Source organism: Brassica oleracea, unplaced genomic scaffold, assembly GCF_000695525.1.
Source record: "Brassica oleracea var. oleracea cultivar TO1000 unplaced genomic scaffold, BOL UnpScaffold00953, whole genome shotgun sequence".
In the NCBI taxonomy this organism is placed as follows: Eukaryota; Viridiplantae; Streptophyta; class Magnoliopsida; order Brassicales; family Brassicaceae; genus Brassica; species Brassica oleracea.
Genome location: NW_013617545.1, coordinates 11,881 through 35,624, shown reverse-complemented (window position 1 = coordinate 35,624; position 23,744 = coordinate 11,881). Strand labels below are relative to the sequence as shown.

Sequence of the window (23,744 nt, the reverse complement as noted above, 5' to 3'; positions counted from 1 at the left end):
AGCTTGACGAGGAAGTCGTTGAATCCTCTAATGCGGAACGTCACTCGGCTCCGGCTGGTGGAGCTAGAGATGAATAGACAGGACGTAGACGCCGTCGGACCGCAGAGCCATCCATGATGGATGTGCTAAACACCCTAACTAAGATGGCAACGCAGATAACGACCCTGACTCAGGCATTCACACCATTGGTGAACTCGTTTGTTGGGCAGTCGACTCGGATTCCTACGGCTATTCCTTTCGTCGGAGGAGAACGGGTCAGAGAAATGGCTGAAGTGGTAGAGCTGGATCCAGAGCCAGTCCAGGCCGTGAAAAGGGAGGATTACCTGAGTGTTTGGTAACACATAGGTCGTATGGGGACCAAACACCTCAAAGGTAGTACTGATCCAATCGAGGCAGATAAGTGGAGGAGCCGTCTGATCCGGAAATTCAAGTCTAATCGCTGTCTAGACGACTACAAGAAGGATATCACGGTCCACTTCTTGGAAGGGGATGCGCACAACTGGTGGGTTGCTGTGGACAAGTGTATTGGAAGAAGCATCGAAAGGATTGAAGACTTCGAGCAGGAGTTCAACAAGAAGTACTTCCCAGCCCAAGCATGGGATCGGCTTGAAGCAAAATTCTTGTACCTCACCCAAGGTCGCAGAACTGTGTGTGAGTATGAGGAAGAGTTCAACAGTCTTAGGCGGTATGTTGGGAAGGAACTGGATGATGAGACGGTGCAAGTATGTCGGTTCTTCTGCGGTCTAAGGGTGGAACTTCGGACACACTGCTCTGTCCTCACGTTTCGTACTGTCTCGGAACTTGTCGAAAAGGTTGCCTTGCTGGAGACAACTCTTGCTGAGGAAAGCTGGGTGAAGTCTCACACCCAACATGCTTTGGGAAGCAAGTCAAATGACCGGAAGAGGAAGAGGGAGCAGGTCGTTGAAGGCGGTAAGTCTTCGGGAAGTCGATCTGAGTGTGCCCAGTGCTGTAGGAGGCACGGGGGCGAGTGCGGTAGGAGGCACGGGGGCGAGTGCTGGAAGGCGATGGGAGCTTGCACCCGTTGTGGTAGCAAGGACCATGCGATCCAGAACTGTCCGAAAATGGACCAAGGGCACGGAAAAGGTGACAACGGTAGATCCTGCTTCCATTGCGGAAAGACCGGGCTCTACAAGAGGGAGTGATCGAAGTTGCAAGGAGAGTAGAAGATAAACCGCGCGGATGCGGACAGGTTAACCAAGGGCAAGGGACATACCACAACACTGCGGGTTTATTGGCTTTCGAAGGAGTCTGGCGAGTTTAGCACCTTCTGAGCGATCACTGGTACGTCACTTAGCCCTGACCTATTTCTATTATTGCATCATATTGCATGGAACATAGAATGGGTAGAGAACTCAGCCTGAATGATTGTAGGGACCTTGAGTATTGGTGGTGTAGATACAGAAGAAGAGTGATCCTGGAGAATGTTCTATGAGGCCAGAGAAAAGATGAAGAAGAGGATTACACTAAAGAAGAAGAGTGATCCTGAGAAGTTTGCAATACCATGTACGGTGAAGGGTATTGAGTTCCCACATTCACTATGTGACACAGGAGCATCAGTCAGCATCCTACCTAGGGTTATGGCAGACCATCTATGTGATAACCCGCCCTTCGGGATAAAATGGTCGAGATCAATTGGTCGAGAAGATTGGTCGAGGATCAACTTGGTGGTCGAACCGCAGGCGAAAAAGATCGATCGGGAAATTTCAAAGAACGAGGTGGTCGAAGAATTGAACCTGAGTGACCTATGAGTCGAATAAGCTGCTCGACCATAGTTAGATGATGTGTTAGATTGATCAGACGGACGTTTTGGAAGCATAACATTTTTGGAAGCACGACGTTTTAGATGCTCGACGTTTTAGAAGCATGATGTTTCTTCACCGCGAGGTTTTCCCCAAAACTTCGTATCAGCGGAATATTAAATCAGAGACATCATAAGTTGGAAGCAGGACGGGAATTAAGCACGACGGGAAGTAAGCACGACGGGATCGAAGCACGACGGGAAAACCCGAAATCGGGTAAAAAAACCTAATTTCGGTGCTAAGAAATTTTTCAAGGAAGCCGGAGGCTCGGAAAATATTTTCTGTCAAGGTCAGAAATATTTTGCAGTTTATTAAAAATATTCAGAGCATCAGAACGGGAGCATAAAAATATTCGGGATTGATCGCTGGTCAAAAATTCACCGGAAGGATCGAAATTGCACAAATGAACCGAGAAGCTCGAGGTGTCTCAATGCATGAGTCAATGACGTGGTGTCAAGTGTCTAGCAAGCTGAGTGTCAACCGAAGCACGACATGTCGACGTGCATGAAGCTGGAACATGTAGCATGACATGTATAAGCACGAGATGTCGCCGTATCTGCAACTGAAGCATGCTGATCGACATGTAGCAAGCCGTGTGTCGCATCGCATGGACTCCAGCCATGAAGCAAGCCATCTGGACGTGGGTGTGTCACTCAGCATGTTACTGAGTCATACAGCAAGACATGTGTGCGCCCGTGTGTCGCCACACATGCAACCGGAAGCATGCGGGCTGATACACAGTCGCCTGTGTGGCTCGATATTACTTGTCGATGATTTCTATAAATATCCATGCCTCCCACAGTTTCAGACATCCATTCCAAACCAAAAGCAAAGTAAAAACGTGGGTAGAGAGAGAGAATGAAAGAAAGTGAGAGATTTTAGAGTACGGTCGATTCTAAAGACCGATACGCCACCGAGAAGGCAAATTCTGGCCAATCGGCGATTCTCTACAACTGTGAGGCGGACGCTCTGTCCAAATCAATCCATCCATGCCAGTAAGATTCTTCTAAGGTTAAGTGGAGGTACTGTCCAGAGTTATTTCAGTTCCACGGGTTCAGATCAGTCGATGTTTTGCTCGATACTCCGCCGGGAAGTCTGAAGAACTGTCCAGAAGCTAAAGGAGGTTCTGTCCGAGTCCAGATCAGTCTGTCGAGGCCTGTCAGTTTCTTCATGGTGAAGCCAAGGTTATGTCCAAGTCAAGATCAGTCCAGTCCAGTCCAGTCAAGACGTCCCTTGGGTTTTGGCCAAGTCCTCTCCGATCAACCAGCTGCTTCTCGCCTAGAACACTGTGAGTTGGTTTTGTGTGAATTCCACTTGGAATTTAGGGTAGATCGAGTCACATATAGATTAGAATGATCACGCTATTTAATGGTAGAGTCCTTACGGTTATTTTATTTACGGAACTAGACTCAGTTTAGCAAGGGCTAAACTGACATGAATGGAATTAAGACTGAGATAATAACCTGACTAGGACTAGGATGCATCATGATTTATATTCTTGCGTGTTGATATGGTTGAGTGCAGGTTCCCATTATCTTTAAAGATAGTGTCGTAGCAGGAGGTCGAACTATCTGGGTAACGGTTTGATTGAGTCGATTGATTGAGTAGATTTAATTAAATGTTTGCTCGTTTAATTAATCTTATTGATGGAGGTTAGTCATCTCTTGGTAAGGGAGTGACTAACTAGTTAAGTTGTTTAGTGATGATATTGTTGTAGAGTTAGAGTGTGATGCCATATAGCTTGTGTGTAGCCCACCTTGCTAGGCATGTTTAGGGGATGATTATTGTTTCCTCAACCTCGTACCCAGCGGGTTCAAGGAAACCCCTTATTCGCTGGATCAAGAGCACTCAGAGAGATGGGGTCATGGCCTATGGCTGAGTGGTTACACGGATGGGGTAGTGACCGGCAGTGACCCGACTGTACTGGGGCTATCTCGCGGTGACCCGACCGTACTGTGGGCCGCGATCGTCGTGTAACAACCGGCAGTGGCCCGACTGTACTGGGGCTGTCGCGCGGTGACCCGACTGTACTGTGGGCCGCGTTCGGTTGAAAGTTCCTTCTCCTAGTCTTTGTGGTAGGGAGATAGGATATTGCCGAGGATGATGAGGAGGAACACGAAGTCACCAGGGCCCAGGTTAGAGTGTTGTGTTAGTGTGTCGTAGAGGGTTATGGAACCCTCGAGTTAATGTAGCACCGATATACGGTGTTACGAGTTAGATCGATTCATTGGTAGTTACTAACTTATTATTGTTGTGGTTGTGGTTGTTGATTGTTCGTCTTGTAGGTTCTGACATTAAGTCCTAAGTCTGGTTTAGGTACCGGATTTGGCTTGGTGTGTATTTGGTTAGTGTAGCGTTGGCCTGTATGTGTTTGAGTGATTGCTTGTGAAGGGTGGTGGATATTAAAGCTATGCGGTATCATTGGTTGGCCGATCATGTTCTTGTCTGATTGTTGGTCAACCGGTTAATAATACTTGTATAGTCTAAGTGTCAAACACTACATGAGTACTGAACTCAAGCGTATATATGGTTAACTAGGGATTGGTTGTTGACTTGTTTTAATGCAAGTTCCCGTTACTTGTAGCTAGATCATGGTAGGAGGCCAAGTCTAAGTTAGTAACAGTTTGCTTAGCCTTAGCTTTTATTACATGTTAGGGCTAGATTTATTGTTATTTTGGGTTGTCTGGGTTAGAGTCTAGGTTGCGGGTAGAGGCTGCCAGCTCACTGAGTAATACTAGATTACTCATCCAACTCCGTTGTCCTTTTTGCAGGTCACTTTAGGTAAAGATGATCGGAAAGCTCGGTGCTGGACGTTAGGACCGCCGGAGTAGATTTCATGCCTTTTGTAAACGGTATTGTGTTATGTGTTTTGTTGGCTCGATTTGGCATTAGGCCGGGCCCAGTCTTGAATTATTCAATGTATGAATATTTCCTATTCAATAAAAGTAATTGTTTTATATGCGTTTTATGAGTACTCTGATATTTGACTAGTCCGGTCTAACACAACGTTAGGTAGTAGTTCGGGTTGAAAAGCCTTAGGCCTTGATCTAACGGAAAACGCTAACTCTAGGTACGGGTTTCAAAGCCTTGTGCCTTGACGCAGCGGGACGAGTTAGTGGATGAACTGGTCGAGGTCGTGGAGTAAATTTTGTTACTCTGACCGGATCGTCTCTAACCCGTCACGTAGCGCTTCCGGACCATGGTGTTGGGTTGGACGGTCAGTCATGTTCTTGTTTGATTGTTGGTTGGCCGGTTAGATTATTCATCTCTAACCCTGGGTGTTGGACGGTCGATTGGTCATGTTCTTGTTTGAATGTTGGCCGGTCGATCGACCATATGTTTAGGACGGTTCGAGGGTGTTACAATCTAGGTCTGAAGGTGGAGCTTTCCAAGGAATCGTTCACTTTTGTGTATTGTTCTCAGAAGAGCTCAGGAGGAATTGTGAGAGACTGATAGACCATGGATTTTACCCATTATTAGCCATGGTTTATAAGTGTTTTAAGATATATTTACTACTATATAGAGTCTATTTTGAGTAATTACTGGTTCAGGTACTAACTGGAAGAAAATGATGTATTTGGAGCTATTTGGAGACCTTTTGAGCTTTGCTGGACGGTCGATTATTTATCTGAATATCGATCGACGGTTATCAAGAAATATCGATCGATTATGAGCTCTTCTCATCGATCGACGGTGAAGCCACCCGAGAGTTAATGACAAAATTAGAAGATTGCAAGTTTCACAAAAGTTTCAATAATTACATTTTAAGTCCCTGACCGCCTGTTAGTCTATATTATTAGGGTTTTGTATCATTTTAGAGGCAGACTTGCCTAGAGACCTTTTAGACCTAGTTTGGAGAGAAGCAAGAAGCCACCATTGGAGAGGAAGAGCTTAGTATTGGAGGAGATAGATCTAAACTACAAAACAGAGAATATCTTGAACTCTCTTGCTTTCATTTACTCTATTGCTTACTCTTATTATTCATTTTATTTAAGTGTTATTCATACCATCATAACCATGTACCTTATGAATATGTCTGAGTAGTCCTTACTGTTAGATTTAGGTTTCACAATAGGTTGATAAATGTATTACTGACTCAAACTGTTATTAGGGTGTTTAAAAATATAGTTCTTAATGAATCATCGATCGACACTTTCTCGCGATTAACATACGATAGTTGAAATCCGAGATCCAGATTAGATAATCAGATTGATTATATCTTAGTTTATATTCAAGAACAATTAATATCAATAAACCCCTAAAAACCCAAATTAAGTATTTACTTATCATACCTGAGAATATACCTGAATCTAGCTATTCTCCCAACTGTTAACAACATCAAAACAAACCAATCGAGCAATAACCTTGCTCACCAATTCATTTGTTGCTTTAAAACCCATAAACCAATTAATCTAGCCTACTTTAAAAACCATAATCTATTGTGTAATCCTAGAGTCTCTGTTTATTCGATCCCTAAGTACTACATCTGAACCGCTTATTTGAGAGAGTAATTCACTCCTTAAGGTAATTTGAGTGATATCAAATTTGGCGCCGTTGCCGGGGCCTCTTTCTTATTACCGTTAGATTAAGTTTAGAATTTAATCAAGATTATGTTACTGAATTTGCTAAAATTTTTCCTTCTTTTCCTGTTGACACAGGAACTTAAAGATGGAAGATATGGATTTTGGCCGGACATCGATCGACGAAATGACAACAACATCGAGCGACGAGTCGACGGAACAATCGATCGACGCTACACATCAAACATCGATTGACGCTACACATCAAACATCGATCGACGACACCCCGCTGGAAGCAGGTAAGTTTTCTCTTACCAATAATGCTAATGAGAGAGTAGTCCTAGGAGAGCTTAAAGGTCAACTAAGCAACACAATTAACCAAATTACCAATGAACAGGGGCCTGCAATCCCTGTTAAAATTAATTTGATCTCAAAAAGAGATCATGAAACAAAATTGCCTCTGCAAGACTATCCAAAGATGATACCAAGAAATCCGGGGTGAGCCTCGAATACTTATTCTTAGTACGTCAGAATCCTTTTCGTGGAACCATCTCAGAGCACCCACATGATCACATCGAGTATCTGGAAGATATGATGGATGACGAGTACAATCGCTTTAAACTCTTTTCATTTTTCTTAGAAGACGACGCCAGAAAATGGTTGGACCAACTACCAACAGGGTCTTTGACCTGTTGGAAGGAAATAAGGAATACCTTCATTAACAACTTCTTCGATGAGACGCATTACTGGGATGTAAGGAAGAAAATCTCCACTTTCCGCCAAGATCCTTGAGAATCATTCAGAAACGCTTGGGAGAGATTCAAGAGTTACTAGCTTGAATGCCCCCACCATGGTTATTCGGAACCGCAGCTCCTTAATACCTTTTACGGAGGTATTAACTTGCATTACCAAATCACGCTTGACACAGCCAGTGAAGGGAATTTCAGTCCTAGGAACCCTGAAGAAGCGAAGCGTTTGATCAAGAATTTAGCTACGGGTAGATCCTACGAAATGATGGACGTAGAGTGAGGAAGGAGAGTTGACTCAATGGAAGGGCCACAATTAGCAAAGATCAAAGAGTCTATAAACTCACTCCATTATGCTCTAGAGGAACAAAACCAATTTGGGATTTATCAAATTGACGATGATACCCTTTCTGAATTGGAACAACATGTAGACTTCGTAGATATTCCAAACTTGAAAAATAGGTATCCTATCCCTAACACCGATAGTTTTACCCAAAATTACGATGCTACTGTTGGATCACACCGAGGCAAAGCAAAATTTAGGTTAAACCAAGCTTTCACGGAAAATCGCAAAATGGCCACTGACCTGAACGGATAGATAGACATAGTCTACAGTGAGCTAATGAGGAAGTTCGACGCTTTAAGTGAACACATTAAGAGACTGGACGGTCAAGTCGCGGAAAATGCGACCGCCATCAAAAGAGAAACGGGACGTCTCCCTGGGCGAACTGATGCAAATCCGAAACGTCAAGTTAATGATGTGTTACTACGAAGCGGAAAACGCCTCAATCCGAGCACAATAGAAATCAACTATGCAGAAAAAGCGTGCTGAAGTTGAGAAAACCGGTGAAAGTAGATCACAATAATCCTCGATAGTCACAACCAAGAATCAGAAACACCTCACGAGAAAGAGCGGACCAACACTAAGGAAGCGGCCATCAACCTCGAGGAGGAAGAAGAGGAGTTGGAAGAAGATGTGGAAATCGATCGACAAGAAGGAACCAACGTCGATCGACCAACTATGGTAAATATCAATCGACAAACTGGAAACAATGTCGATCGACCCTCGACTCCTGCTGAACCAGCTGTAGAGAGAGTGTATAGAACTTTACCACCCTTTCCTCCTAACAAGACGCAGACTAAGCGAGAATTAGATAAGGCGATGTGCAAGAAAGCATTCGATAAAATTACGTTGGAAATGCCATTGAGTGATGCCATAAAAGTATCACCTTCAACAAAGAAATATGTAAAAGACATGGTATCCAACAGCTTCCCAGCCGCTGAGCACAGCGTCAAGATGGTTTCAGAGGAAGTAAGTGCAATAATCCAAGGCGAAACTCCGATCAAGAGGCCCGACCCGAGCAGCTTTATTTTGGATTGCAATATACGGAATAAAATTTTTCCTCGATCCCTTGTAACCTAGGTTCCAGCGTGAACCTCATGCCGCACTCTGTCGCGATATCCCTGGGATACGACAAGGTCAAACCTACCAAAATAACTTTGGTTCTTGCTGACAGATCCGTTAGAGTACCTGAGGGAGTATTTGACGACGTGCCAATAAGGATTAACAATTGTCACGTTCCAACGGATTTTGTTGTGCTGAAATACAAGAATGAACCAAAGGATCCCCTCATTTTGGGTAGACCATTTCTAGCTACAGCTGGTGTAATCATCAACGTCAAGGAAGGTCGGATATGTTTAAACATTGGAAGCATTCCAATGACCTTCGACATGGAAAAACTGATTAAACGACCCTTAATCGATAAAAATCTCCTACGTGGACGATATCTCTGAGCTGGCTGAAGAATCCTTCATAGACCTATGCTCAGATGACCCCATGGAAAAAGTGCTTACATCCACCGAAGAGGAAACATTCGATGTCGACAGCAGAGCTGATGAATACACACGATTAATGGACGCAAGTATAGAAATAGCAAATATCGACGAAATAGAGGATGACACTTTGGAAATCAATATCGATCGATCTTTAAAGGACGCCGTCGATTGACAACCATCTTCCTTAGAAGATTGGGATCCAGACAAAGCACCAAAAATTTAGTTAAAGCAACTGCATGCCAGATTTAAATATGCTTTTCTCTATAAAAACTCCTACCTCGTAATCGTAAACGCCAACCTAACCAACGGAGAACTTGCGTTGTTATTAATAAAACTGCGCAAGTATAGAAAATCCCTCGGATATTTTCTCGGGGATATTCCTGGTATATCTCCGGATCTGTGCATGCACCGGATTCACTTAGAAGACTATTCCAAATCGTCAGTGGAACACCAAAGGAGGCTAAACCCGAACTTAAAAGAAGTTGTTAAGAAAGAAATTATCAAACTCCTAGATGCTGGAGTCATCTACCCAATTTCAGATAGCAACTGGGTAAGCCATGTGCATGTTGTACCTAAGAAAGGCGGAATTACAGTGGTTAAGTATGATAAAAATGAACTCATCCCTACGCGTACTGTCACCGGACATCGGATGTGTATCGATTACAGAAAACTGAACGCATCCACTAGATAATACCACTTCCCTTTACCCTTCATTGACCAAATGTTGGAAAGATTGGCAAATCACCAATACTACTGGTTTCTTGACGGATACTCCGTATTTTTCCAAATCCCTATACATCCTGACGATCAAGAAAAGACCATCTTTACATGCCTTTACGGAACATTCGCATACCGCAGAATGCCATTCGGTCTATGTAATGCCCATGCCACTTTCCAACGGTGCATGATGTCAATTTTTACGGATATGATAGAAGATTTCATGGAAGTCTTTATGGACGATTTTTCAGTATATGGATCTAGTTTCAAAAACTGTCTCGATAACCTATGTAGAGTTTTGGCAAGATGTGAAGAAAAGAACCTCGTTCTAAATTGGAAAAAATGCCACTTCATGGTTAACGATGGAATCTTCCTAGGACATAAGGTGTCCGCTGCGGGTATAGAAGTAGATCGAGCGAAAATCAAGGTAATGACCGGCTTGCCTGCACCCACGAACGTAAATGACGTTACAAGTTTTCTCAGACATGCCGGATTTTACAGGAGATTCATACAAGATTTCAGCAAAATCGCTAGACTCCTCTGTAAAGAAGTTAAATTTGAATTCTCTGCAGAATGCGTGAAAGCTTTTGAAGAAATCAAGAAAGCCTTAATAATCGCCCCCATCGTACAGGCACCTTACTGAAATCTTCCTTTCGAGATAATGTGTGATGCAAGTGATTTCGCCGTAGGAGCAGTTTTAGAACAAAGGAAAGACAAAAGGCTTCACGCTGTTTACTACGCCAGTCGAACTCTCGACGAGGCAAAAAGGAATTACACAACAACAGAAAAAGAACTACTTGATGTAGTTTATGCATTTGAAAAATTCTGCCAATACCTAGTCGGTTCGCGAGTCATCGTCCATACTGACCATGCTGCAATAAAATATTTAATGCAAAAGAAAGACGCGAAACCAAGACTTTTGCGATGGATCCTGCTACTCCAAGAGTTTGATATCGAAATTAAAGATAAAAGAGGAGTAGAAAACGGAGTAGCAGATCACCTTTCTCGGATACGAATTGAAGATAACGTTCCCATCGACGATTTCTTACCAACGGAAAATGTTTACCGGACAGATTCATTCGTCGGAAACATATGTCTCGCATCCCAGGAACCGTCGATCGACGGCGACGACGCCCTGTCGATCGACGGCGACGATGCCATGTCGATCGACACTCTCGATTTTCTAAGCCAAGAAACTTCTCTCGTAACTATCACTTGCGATATAAAAATCAACGTTGCCTGCAACACCATACATCTTGAACATGACTCACCCATGGACGGAAGTCTGAGTCGAGAAGTACACGCAATCGAAAAAAATCTACGCAGACCTTGGTATGCTGACATAGTAAACTATCTAATTGCTGACGTAGAACCCGAAGGTTTAAGAGGGTATACCAGAAAGAAATTTTTGAGACTAGCCATATCTCTGCAAACATTGCTCTGACGGAATATATAGACGTTGCGTCGCCGAAACTGAAATCCCCGATATATTATTCCAATGCCATGGATCCGACTACGCTTGACATTTTGTAACCTTTAAAACGGTGTCGAAAATCCTTCAGGCTGGATGATAGACCATGGATTTGCCCCACTTTCACCCATGGTTTATAGCGTTTTTACTACTAATTATTATATTATAGAGTCTATTTATTATATTTATAAGATCAGGAGTGATTTGGAGATAAGTGATGATTTTGGAGCATTTTGGAGGTATTTGGAGCAAGCACCCGAGATGACCATCGAGCTCGACCATCGGTCGATATTTAGGAACGAACATCGATCGATGTTCACATCAGAACATCGATTGACAGCAAAACGCGCAGAAAGCCCGTTTGGTCACAGCCTACTTGAAGCCCAAGTCTTCACCAATTACCCTTGACGAGTTTTAACCTAATTATATAAGCTTTGCCACCATGTTAGAGGCAAAGTGTGCTTTCTTGTGTTTCTTGTATTACTATTATCAGAAAAAGGTTTTTAGGATTTTGATAGATTGGAGAGAAGATCCAAAGTTATATTTGTGATTGAAACTCCACTGGTATCTATTTACTATTCTAATGAAGTTTTCTTACCAAATTGATGTTATGAATTGCTTGGCCATGTCTGAGTAGTTCCATTGTTAGATTTTAGGGTTTAAATAGGTTATGAGGGATTAGCCCCAACTATAGATTGCTGAGTTGTGATAATAATCATTAAGATTGTCATTAATGCCTGATTCTAGATTAGCTACCTAGAACTTGCCCTAGGATTGTTAGATAAAAGAGTTAGCTTCATTCTCATCCTGAAACCATTTTAATTGAGCTAAGATTCTTGCTAGAGTAAGGCAAGAGCTGATCTAGTGAGCTTAGTGAGCATCATTCAACCCGCGCATAAAGCTTAACTAGAAGCGCTTCGATCGATATCCATACTGGATAATCGATTGACGGAGTGAAAGGTATATCGATCGATATCCCTATTGGATAATCGATTGACACTTGCTATTGATCGAACACTCTTGTTTGGGTCATTAGATCTAGTTAATAGACAAGTCCAGAAACGCAAGAGCTGATTGACTTGTTGTTTAGTAGTTGAGCTCTACATTATCATGCATGCAACTCATTAGGCATCTGTAGGATTATAATTCCAAGGTTCCTGAATAAAAACCCTAAGTCTGACTATTTTCTTTTAAGCGCCAAAACCTCAATCAATCAATCGAGCAATTACTTGCTCAACAAAACTGTAATTTTACATTTTAATCATTAAACCATCCTACTTAACAAATCCCATTCGATTTATTAGATTCCCTAGATCCTTGTGGATTCGATCCCTAAGTACTGCAATTGAACCTCTTATTTGAGAGAGTAAATTCACTCTTTAGGGTAATTTGAGTGATATCAAATTTGGCGCTGTTGTTGAGGAGCTTTGATCGCCTATTACATTTAATTTTGTTAAGTTTCTTACATAAAAATATTTTTCTGGGACTTTCAGGTACATGCCCAGCAGTACTAGAAGCAACAAGGAAACTCAACATCTATTCTCACCAGATCCTGCAAGCTTGGAGCGTTCAATCCGCAAAGAAGCGTGCTCCTCATCGATCGACAACAACGCTTGTTCGTCGCTTGATTTTGGTCAACCACCGTCGACCCAGGCACTAGTCCCGTCGACCGATACTCGCTCACCACCATCGACCGAAGACACTCATCTCCCGTCGGCCGACATTTTCCATCCGACATCGATTGATACTTCAGTCCGAACATCGATCGATACTGAGCCGCGAGACATGGTTGCGACTTTGATTCTTGTACGTGATGAGAGACGAGACCTGCATGACCAGGAGAGTCATCTGCGTAATGCAGCAGGTTAGAGGATATATGCTCAGGGGGATTCAATCCCTGAGTCTGATACTGATGCTACAGGCGCTACTGCTACAGGCGCTACTCTACCTGTAGATGAGGCCGCTTGACCCAGAACATTGGCTGACTACAACCGTCCAGATCAGTTCTACATCAACAGATCAGCCATTCGACCTCCAACTATTCAAAGGGATTTTGAGTTGAAGCCGCAGTACTACACACTCTTGGGACAGACACCCTACTATGGGTTATCTCACGAGCATCCTATGGACCATCTGGAGAGGTTCGAGGCTCTTATATCTGCTATTAAAGACGAGGGAGTCTCTGAAGACTACCTCCTATGCAAGCTCTACAATTACTCACTTGCTGCAGATGCTTCGCATTGGCTTAAGCAGCTACCACCAGGAACTCTAACATCATGGAGCGACATCAAGAATGCATTCTTATGCAACTTCTTTGATGAAGCGCGTGCTGAAGACTTGAGGAGAAAGATTGCTACATTCACTCAGGAGCCGTCAGAATCATTCAGAAGCTCTTGGATCAGTACTGTCCACACCATGGATTCAATAAAGTACAATGCTCAGTACTTTCTACAGAGGCATTGTCGTCCAGTACCAGATGGCTCTTGATGCTTCCAGCAATGGGAACTTCAACACCAGGAATCCAGAGGAGGCAGTGACGGTCGTTGAAAACCTAGCATCTAGCAACAGAACCATGAACACTGACTTTGAGAGGAAGAGATCTGCGACCATCCTTGGGAATGATCAGATGGATGAAGTGAAAGCAAAGCTGGACAGTGTTCACAAGATTCTCAGGAAGCAGGTCTGCTTGGTTGAAGATGCAGAGGCTGTAGACACAAAGGGTAGAGCAGAGTGAGCAGATGTGAACTTCATCAGTGGACTTGGATTCCAAGGTTCTGGAAACCAGGGTGGATACAAAAACTCCTATGGAAATATGGGCAATTTCAACCAGAGTTCGCAACACCAGAAACCCTACAGCAGCAACTACATCAACAAATACAGCACCAACATGGGTTATGGAAGCTCCTACTACCAAAAGCCACCACCGCCAACTCAAGAGAGCAAGATTGAGGAGATGCTTGATAGAGTTCTTGAGGGACAGCAGCGCATGGCGATGGACTTCAATGGGAAGATTGATTCTGTCTACACCAACCTGAACACATAGTTTGAGACTTTGAGCACTAAGATTGAGGAGATGCTTGATAGAGTTCTTGAGGGACAGCAGCGCATGGCGATGGACTTCAATGGGAAGATTGATTCTGTCTACACCAACCTGAACACATAGTTTGAGACTTTGAGCACTCATGTGAAGAAGCTGGAGAGGCAGGTTGTTCAGACAGGAGAAGCTGTTAAGAGGCAGGGAGACTTGACAAGAGGGGTAGAAGATGATGTGATGAAGCCCCACATGAATGCCATCATTGGGGATGATTTCTGGCAAGTGGTGAAGGAAGAGAAGCTGCAAGAAGGAGATTTCGAAGTAGAAAGTCTGATGAGTTTCGGCGGATCACATTGGTGTCGATCGACGCCAAGCCATGAACATCGGTCGACAGAGGTCATCCAAAATCGATTGACATCCTGTCCTGGTCATCGATTGACAACACCTACGGAATCAACCGCATCTTGCAATGCCGTGAGGATCATGACTCACGAGGAGTTCGCAGCAAAACCCCCACATCCGCCCAGCCCTGTCTATGTAAACATCGATCGACATTATGACCCCGTCATCGATCGACATCAAGAGACTCCCATCGATCGACAACCTCCAGCACCCATCGATCGACGATCACCTCTTACGTACCGAGTGCAGATGCCAAAGATAGATGTTGAACGTCTTAATGCAATCAGGCCCAAACCCAAACCTTCAGCAAACCCACCAGAGACCGTCAGGACCCCTTCGGATGATGGAGAAGATCCTATGGAAGTTGATAAGGGTCCTACGGGAAGAACCCTAAGAAGAAGAAAGGAAAAAGTGGCGAAACATCTAAAGAGGGGGGCTAATGAAAAGGAAAAGGAAAGTTTCCAAAAAAGAGGCTTCAGGATTCCTCTATATAAGCCATTCGATGAAGCTTATTTTACCCACAGATTGTGGATGTTCTTCAGAGAAACTAGAGACACAGAAGAAGACATTAGGAGAATGTTCTGTGAAGCTAGAGAACAGATGAGGAAAAGGATTACATTGACGAAGAATAGTGATCATGGACAATTTGCAATACCTTGCACGGTGAAGGGTATTGAGTTCCCACATGCCTTGTGCGATACAGGAGCATCAGTCAGCATCCTACCTAGGGTTATAGCAGATCATTTGGGTCTGCAGGTGGAGCCTTCCAGGGAATTATTCACTTTTGTGAATTGTTCTTAGAGAAATTCAGGAGGGATTGTGAGAGACCTAGAGGTGCAGATTGATTTTCATGTCTTGGACATCAAGCTGAACTGGAACTCTTATCTATTACTTGGGAGAGCCTTCTTGTCAACAGTGGGAGCAGTGTGAAACTTGCAAACCAACCAGTTGTGCCTAACGCTCATAGATCCTTATGTCCACTACAACCCTATTCTAGTCAAGAAGCCACAGACGACCTCCAGAAGAATCAATGATCCATGAATCATTGCAGCATGCCACTGTGAAGCCAAATACGAGACAGAATACTCGGTGTCGATTGAAACTCACACTGCAACATCAGTCGACAGTAGTTAAGGAGAATGGGAAAACGATTACTACAATCCCACTATGGCGGCACACAATATGCATACAGAGGAGTATGATGAAAATTATGTGGAAGAACGAGCTATAGAGCAAAGAGCGACTCTTGACGAGGAAGATAGACTTCTCCATCATTCCTTTTGGAAAGAGAAGTCGCCATCGATCGACAGGAACGGTTCAGCATCGATCGACACTCAACTTCATCAACCAAACAGCCTTCGAGCATCGACCGACATCGCCTACTACCCATCGATCGACACTAACGTCGACGCTACCCGAGACGGAGATTACTCAATTGGAAGTTGGGCAGATGATCACCATCGTGAGAGCTATGCAGTAGAGACAGCATATTGTGATCAAGGAGCTGATGAACTTCATGAGGGTTTCACATATGAGGAACTTGTCAACATACAAAGACACGATGATATAGATCAGAAACGAGCAGAAGCTGCTTGGGAAAGAACACATTTCAGCCATCCGATCGACAGAGCGATTCCTCCATCGATCGACATCAATCCTTCAACATCGATCGCCATCAACCATACAACATCGTTCGACATCCGTCCAAAACCACTGTAAGCGAAAAAGATAAATTTGATAACCAGTATCTAACTCCAGACGAATTTGGTATTTTCAGGGACCCAAATGGCTACGTAAAGGCTATAGATGGACGTACTCTACATGTATCTCGAGAGAATATTGCAGACATCCTTCAGACGGCTAATGGAGCAGACAACCTCTTCGTGCAACAACACAATTTTCCAGAACACCAGCAGAAGGTTACAAAGGAGTTCTATGACACAGCTGGTGGCATAGATAAACGCTTCAAACAGAGGTCTCGGCATCCTACTCGACCATCGATCAACGTTGACGTCTCAACATCGGTCGACAGACGTCCTGAATTTTGCAGAAGAGCCTTTGATCTTTTCGGTACTAGGAAATTCTACAGGGAAGAGAAGGATGAGTATGGAATCTACAGAGATGATCAGGGATACACCAGAGAAGTAGATGGACTCACCATTCGTGTTCACAACAAAGATATCAGAAGACTTCTGGAAAGAGCTTCGAGAGATGAGCCAAACTACATCTGTCTTCCAGAACATGATATCTCATTCACTCAAACCATGTTAGTACCAGAGATCTACACCAAGGACGAGATCAATGAGATGTTCTATGGAGTCTGCGGAGACCAAGAGAATAACAAAGAAGACTTCCAGATGAAGCTTGATGGAGTCTACTATCCATTGAATGATAGTATCAGTTGGCTAACTACTTGCATGGAAGAGATGAGGCAAGACATAGCCAAAATTCGGCGTGCGACTGACGTTTCTCGCCCTACATCAATTGACAGACGTCGACAAGCATCGATCGACAGTAACTTAGCAGCATCGATCGATAACCACTTACCAGCATCGTTGACAACAATCCACCACACTCACATACGATGAAGTCTCAACCAGATTTTCACACCATGGAAGAGATAGATCAGTTGGTAGAAGGGATCTACAGAGCTCTGGAAACTACAGAAGAGAGGCTTGATAGGAGATGTGATGACATCTATTTCCCAATGGACCTCACCATTTGTGCTTTGACTTCCAATATAGAAGCTATTCAAGGGGAATTAGTGGAGATTTAGAGTTACATTGCCCGTCGACCAGAAGCATCAGCATCGATCTACAGACGCAAAAATAAATCGACCGACATTCACAGACAGACATCGGTCGACGGAGCTTCAAACCGAGGGAGGCTAGTACAAAAGGTGACATCAGATATGTCTGATACACACAACCGTGGAGAGGAGATCTCAGCTGACACATACGCCACAGTTATGAGACATCAGTTCAATCTTGAGAGTCTTGGAGATAGATTACAGAAGATAGAAGATGCAACTACAATAATGAAAGACAAATGGCGCAGAGGAGATGAAGCAATGCGAGACTTCACTGGTACATGGTTCAACAAGCGCAAAGAAGAGATGGAGACTTGTTTCCCGACAAGTGCCAACTTTCAACATTACTAGCCCAATCACCTCCAAAGTCAAGCTAGATGACTATAACAAAACGCTGAGTGGGAGGCAACCATTATTAGGTAATATTTATTTGGTTTTTATTAATCTACTATTTATGTTCGTTTTTAATTATTGTAGGTCATTATATATATAAAAAAAGAGATCCAAGTAGACGATTGCCGTTAGTATCGACCGACGAGACACTTTCGATATCAATCGACAGAGCATCACCTGCCGCTACCGATATAAACATCCTTACATCGGCCAACAATCATTCCGGTCAGGTATATGTTGGGGTCAAAATCGGTTACGACAAAATCAACATAGGAAAAGGCGTCCGAGAAAAACTTTTTCTTTATTAAAGAAAATGAAGTCGGGAAAGAACGGAAAAAACTATCAAAGGCCTCAAGATCACTTCGTCGAAACAAACAAACTCGATCATCGAACATGGATTCAGGTCGGCCGTTCACCGAGCTGGACCAGTCCAGTTCGGCGAACGGCCAAAACTGTATCGAACTCATTCTTGCTTCGTTTCGATCGGGGCATCATTAGAACTTTACGATTTAAAAACCGCGGGAACTCCTCTTTTCTCGAAGGACATTCGGATTGATCGTATAAAACGGCTATGATTAACTAAACACCTCGAATTGCCTACGCTATACGAGGAATTGGAGTGTTCCTTAAATTCGACGTCGGGAAAAGGCCCAAAAGCAGCCAGAACGCGGCAAAGAACCCACTTATGATTTTATAGAAATCAAGCCCAATCGTTATGACGGTTTATCTTTTGTTATGCAGGAAAAGATAAATGTCAAGTTTCCGAAGATAAATGCCATGTTTCCGAAGATAAATACCAAGCTCGAAGGGAAATGGAATATTTCCGTGAAGGGATAAACTCGACCGGGGGAAGAAGGGGAAAAGGTAAACCTCCTTAGAGGAAGTATATAAGGAGACCGAGGCTGAAGGGCGAGAAGAGAGAAGAATTATTACCCAGAGCAATACTTAGTCCAATTTAGGCAATTTTCCGTTTTTGTTATTCGAGCTGCGACTCAACTAGGTTTTCAAGTCTTAGGTTGCTAGAACTACGAATCTCGCCGACAGCTCTCGTGGCTGAAGGCTCTTACCTCGTTGTTACGCTCAAATGCGAATTCGGAATAAAAATCTTTCTTGCTCTCTTTTCGATTCCATATATTTATCTATCGTTTGCACTTTCGTGTTCTGAATTCTTGGCGTGTGGTTTAGCAGATATCCGGGACCTCTGGAAAATTTAGGGTTTCCTATCTTTCCTAATTTAAACGGAAATGGATAGTGCGAATTTTGGTTCTCACAGTTTGGCGCTAGAAGGAGGGGGGTTACGGATCAATCTAACTCTCGGCCACCAACGCTCGATCGGACATGTCAGCTGACGATCTCGACAACCAAAAAACTCGCGACGGTGATCCCGTCGACGACAACGTTGAAAATACTCCAGCAGCAAACGTTACTGCGGTTAATGTCAACACCGCAGCGTTCGAGGAGGTCTAGAAGATGTTCTCGACTTTCGAAAAGAAGTCGAAAGAACGAGACAAGGTCATGAGTTCTCTCGCTAAACAGGTCGAAAACCTAATGGCAAGAACCAGGGCCGTCTGCCCGCGCGGGACAACCCTAATCCGCGGAAGAATACTCAATTTTGCGACTCCTCTAAACCGGTCGAATCCGTCCGGGCAGAATCCCGACGAAACCACCCCTGCGCAAACACGGAAAGATCCAAGAGATCTTCCCCCGATCGTGGAAGACGAGGAAGACGGAGAAGTTGAACGTGTCGATGTGGATTCGAGCAGTCAGTCCGAACTTACGGACAAAGACGCAGACATAAATACGCGTTGGACAAGAAGTCGTGCGGCTAAAGATGATTCCCAGTTCGATAATCCTATGACCAAAGAAGAAGAAGCTATCTTCTGGGAAGAACAGGAAGAACTGGGCGAGGAGCAGACTCGGAACACTAGCGGCAAACACCGACGAAATCGGGAACCGACTAGCGAGAAATCCCAGATCCGCGATCTTCGCGATCATCTTAGGAAAACGGCTGCAGAAGTCAGAGCGGTGAAATCTCAGATTCACCACGCTACTAGCACCGCGCCCGAGATCGACCATCTGCTCGGGGAATCTCGAAAAATGCCCTTTACTACCCGCATCATGGGAACTAGGGTTTCGGATCCCGGAAAGATCAAGGTAGCGCCTTACGACGGCACGACTGATCCAAGGGCACACCTGCAGGCTTTCCAGATCGCGATGGGGAGAGCCAAATTCAGAGAAAGCGAAAGGGATGCCGGCGAATGCCACCTCTTCGTCGAAAACCTCCAAGGAGCAGCACTCGAATGGTTCTCTCGCCTGAAGCGAAATTCCATTGGAAGCTTTCGCCAACTCGCCTCAGAATTTCTCAAGCAGTACTCTATGTTCATAGACCGAGAAACCTCCGATGTCGATCTCTGGAGCATGTCCCAGGGAGAGGACGAACCTCTCCGCGACTTCATAAAACGATTTAAGTCGTCATTGCCAGAGTCAGCGGAATAAGTGAAAAAGTAGCGATAGATGCACTCCGTAAAATGCTCTGGTACAAGTGGAAATTCAGGAAGTGGATAACCTTGGATAAGCCGCGTACGATTCAGGACGCACTCTGATAGGCCATGGATTTGACCCATTTTCACCCATGGTTTATAGGTGTTTTTACTACTAATTATTATGTTATAGAGTCTACTTATTATATTTATAAGTTTAGGAGTGATTTGGAGATAAGTGATGATTTTGGAGCATTTTGGAGATATTTGGAGCAAGCACCCGTGATGACCATCGAGCTCGACCATCGGTCGATATTGAGAAAAAAATATCGATCGATGTTCACATTTGAACATCGATCGAGAGCGAAGCGCGCAGAAAGCCAGTTTGGTCACAACCCACTTGAAGCCCAAGTCTTCACCAATTTACAAGATTACCCCTGACGAGTTTTAACCTAATTATATAAGCTTTGCCCCCATGTTAGAGGCAAAGTGTGCTTTCTTGTGTTTCTAGTTTTATTACTTTCAGCAAAAAACTTTTATAGGATTTTGATAGATTGGAGAGAAGATCCAAAGTTATAATTTATGATTGGAACTTCATTAAAATCAATTTACTATTCTAATGAGGTTTTCTTATCTAATTGTCTTCATGAATTGCTTGGCCATGTTTGAGTAGTTCCACTGTTAGATTTTAGGGTTTAAATAGGTTATGAGGGATTATCCCCAACTATAGATTACTGTGTTGTGATAATAGTCATTAGGATTGTCATTAATGCATGTTTCTAGATTAGCTACCTAGAACTTTCCCTTGGATTGATATATCAAGGCGATAGGTTCATTCTCATCCTGAAAATATTCTAACTGAGCTAAGTTACATGCTAAGAGTAAGGCGAGAGCTGATCTAGTGAGCTTAGTAAGCATCATTCAACCCATGCATAAAGCTTAACTTGAAACGCGTCGATCGATATCCATACTGGATAATCGATCGACGGAGTGAAAAATGCATCCATCGATATCCCTATAGGATCGATCGACACTACTATTGATCGAACACATTTGTTTGGGTCAATAGATATAGTTAATAGACAAGTCCAGACATGCGAGAGGTGATTGACTTGTTGATTTAGTAGTTGAGCTTTACATTATCATGCATGCAACTCATTAGGCATCTGTAGGAATATAATCCCAAGTTTCCTGAATAAAAACCCTAAGTCTAGCTATTTCCTTTTAAGCACCAAAACCTCAACCAATCAATCGAGCAATTACTTGCTCAACAAAACTGTAAATTTACATTTTAAATCTTAAAACATCATACTTAACAAATCATATTAGATTCATTAGGTTCCCTAGCGCCTTGTGGATTCGATTCCTAAGTACTGCAATTGAACCTCTTATTTGAGAGAGTAAATTCACTCTTTAGGGTAATTTGAGTGATATCACGCTCCATAAGGCCACAGACTACATAATCATCGAAGAGGAGACAAAAGTCTTGTCGCAAAAACAGAGGCTGACGAAAACATCGTCAAAGGATCCGGGGTCGGATCAGAAGCCTAAAAGGAGAAACCCCCGTAACGACAAAAACGTCCATCACGGGGAGGAAGAGTCCCAGGAGGCGCATAACTATGCCATCGGCTCCGGACCGGAGCAAGGCCGGACTACAGGTAATACATGGACCCAAAATCTGAATTACGATGAAAACGCCTTATGCAACTTTCACCAGGCCCGCTGCCACTCGACTGTAAACTGCAAGGTTCTCGGTGCCAGGCTGGCTGCAAAGATGCTCGCGGGGGAACTAGCCGAAGTGCCTAGCGTAAAAGACCTCATCCGCGATTCAGACCGCCCTCCGAGAATTATAAGGCCCCTCAAGCGGAGAACTCTCTCCAAGGGAACCAATTGGGAGAAAAGCGCGGAAGAAGACAGGACGAGAAAGGCAACGATAATAGCCACCGCAGGGTCAAGATGATCATCAGAGGTTCACAGTACTGCAGCGATACCATCTCTGCCATCAAAGCTTACGAGCGCAAGGATGAGACGAGCGTGAATTCGCTAACCTGGTCCACACCTGGTGACTTCCCTAAACGAGTAATCACTTTCGATGAAGAAGAGGCCGGCGTGATGCGCCTCAGATCATAGACCCGGACCAGGATGATGCGACCATGGCTGAGCCAGATGATTCTTCAACAAAGGACAAACCAGGATGGATTAATGGTGAGCATGCTGATGTAAAACAAGGTGGTGAGACTGAGGACGAGCTGGAACCAGCTGAAGAGAGTATGCATGAGCTGAAACCAACTGAAGTGAGAGTAGATGAGCTGGATGAGCTGAGTGAGCTAAGGGACACTACTTTGAAGCTGGATGAGCTAAGTGACACTACTTTGGAGCTGAGTGAGCTAAGTGACACTGAAGATGGAGCTGGTTTAGCTGCTGGACGAAATGAGCCTTTTTCAACACAAATAAAAATTCATAACAAGTTCAATTTGGGTCGGTTTTACACCAAATTCGACCAGACCTTTCCTCAGTCCATTTCAAGCCCATTCTCATCAAGAATACCAAGAGGGAGTCAGCAAGGAATTCTTGGTCGTTCATGGGAAAAATAATTCAACAAAAATCATTAATTTCGGTCTTTAGTCAAATTTCTATTTTCTATGTCTTGTTTTTAGCACATTCTTCTTTTGATTTCTACAACTTGTAATCCTATAAATAGGGCCTATGAGCCACGAAAATAAGGCAACCTTTTCCCCTTTTATTTGAGTTTATCTCTTTGTTCTTTGTAGAACACTTTTTGTTTCTTGGTGAGGTTGTCTCCGAGTAAAAAAATCTCTATTTCGTTGGACATCTGCGCCATATCAGGCAACGTTTAGAAATCCTTCTTTTGGTGGACTTGTGAGTCATATCAAGCTTCAACTGAACTCTGGTAGTATCATTGGGCCATCCGCAACCCATTGTGTCACCGTTCAATCCATCAGTTCTCCCTTTTGGCGAGTTCATATCCCTTTAGTCCGATTGAGTGATCCTTCCCTAATTTAGGGCATATCAAGTGGTATCAGAGCCACTCATTCGGTACTATCTATCCATCTTCTCATCTTTCATTTTCTAAACACTTCATCTTCTTCTTTCTATCTCGAATCTGGGCCACTACCTTACCTATCGCCATTCTTCTATAAAAAAAAAAGAAAGAGATCTATCAAAAAAAAAAAAAAACAAAGTTTGATTTTGGCTAGGGGGTGGAAGAGAAATCCTGCTGGCTGAGGAGAAATCCAGCCTTGGAGTGGTTAATACGGATTTCAAAACCAAATTCTCTTATCTTCCTATCTTGTGTTCATCTCTTGTTTGCTTGAAGAAGCCATTGAGTTACTTTATTTGTTCTCTTAGAACTTTGAGAGGAGACTCTTGAGTGACCGCTAAAATCTGAGAGAAACACTTGTGTGGGTGAGATAAACACTTGAGAGTGGGATGATTATTTTTATCTGTTAACCTTTTGTGTTGAGAATTTCCAGGTTAAGATGTTTGGACTTCAAA

General features: G+C 43.6%; 2 protein-coding genes across 2 annotated transcripts; both read left to right on the top strand.

The window, feature by feature from the left end:
* Positions 1-350: 350 nt before the first annotated feature.
* On the top strand, positions 351-1,163 carry LOC106320531. The gene has a single exon (XM_013758909.1). The coding sequence runs from the start codon at positions 351-353 to the stop codon at positions 1,161-1,163; it is 813 nt and encodes a 270-aa protein (XP_013614363.1).
* An 18,055-nt stretch (positions 1,164-19,218) lies between these two features.
* On the top strand, positions 19,219-20,244 carry LOC106320530. Its single transcript, XM_013758908.1, has one exon. The coding sequence runs from the start codon at positions 19,219-19,221 to the stop codon at positions 20,242-20,244; it is 1,026 nt and encodes a 341-aa protein (XP_013614362.1).
* Positions 20,245-23,744: the final 3,500 nt, after the last annotated feature.

Coding starts and splice junctions, on each gene's coding strand:
- LOC106320530 (XM_013758908.1), top strand. CDS start 19,219: ATGTTCTCGACTTTCGAAAAGAAGTCGAAAGAACGAGACAAGGTCATG.
- LOC106320531 (XM_013758909.1), top strand. CDS start 351: ATGGGGACCAAACACCTCAAAGGTAGTACTGATCCAATCGAGGCAGAT.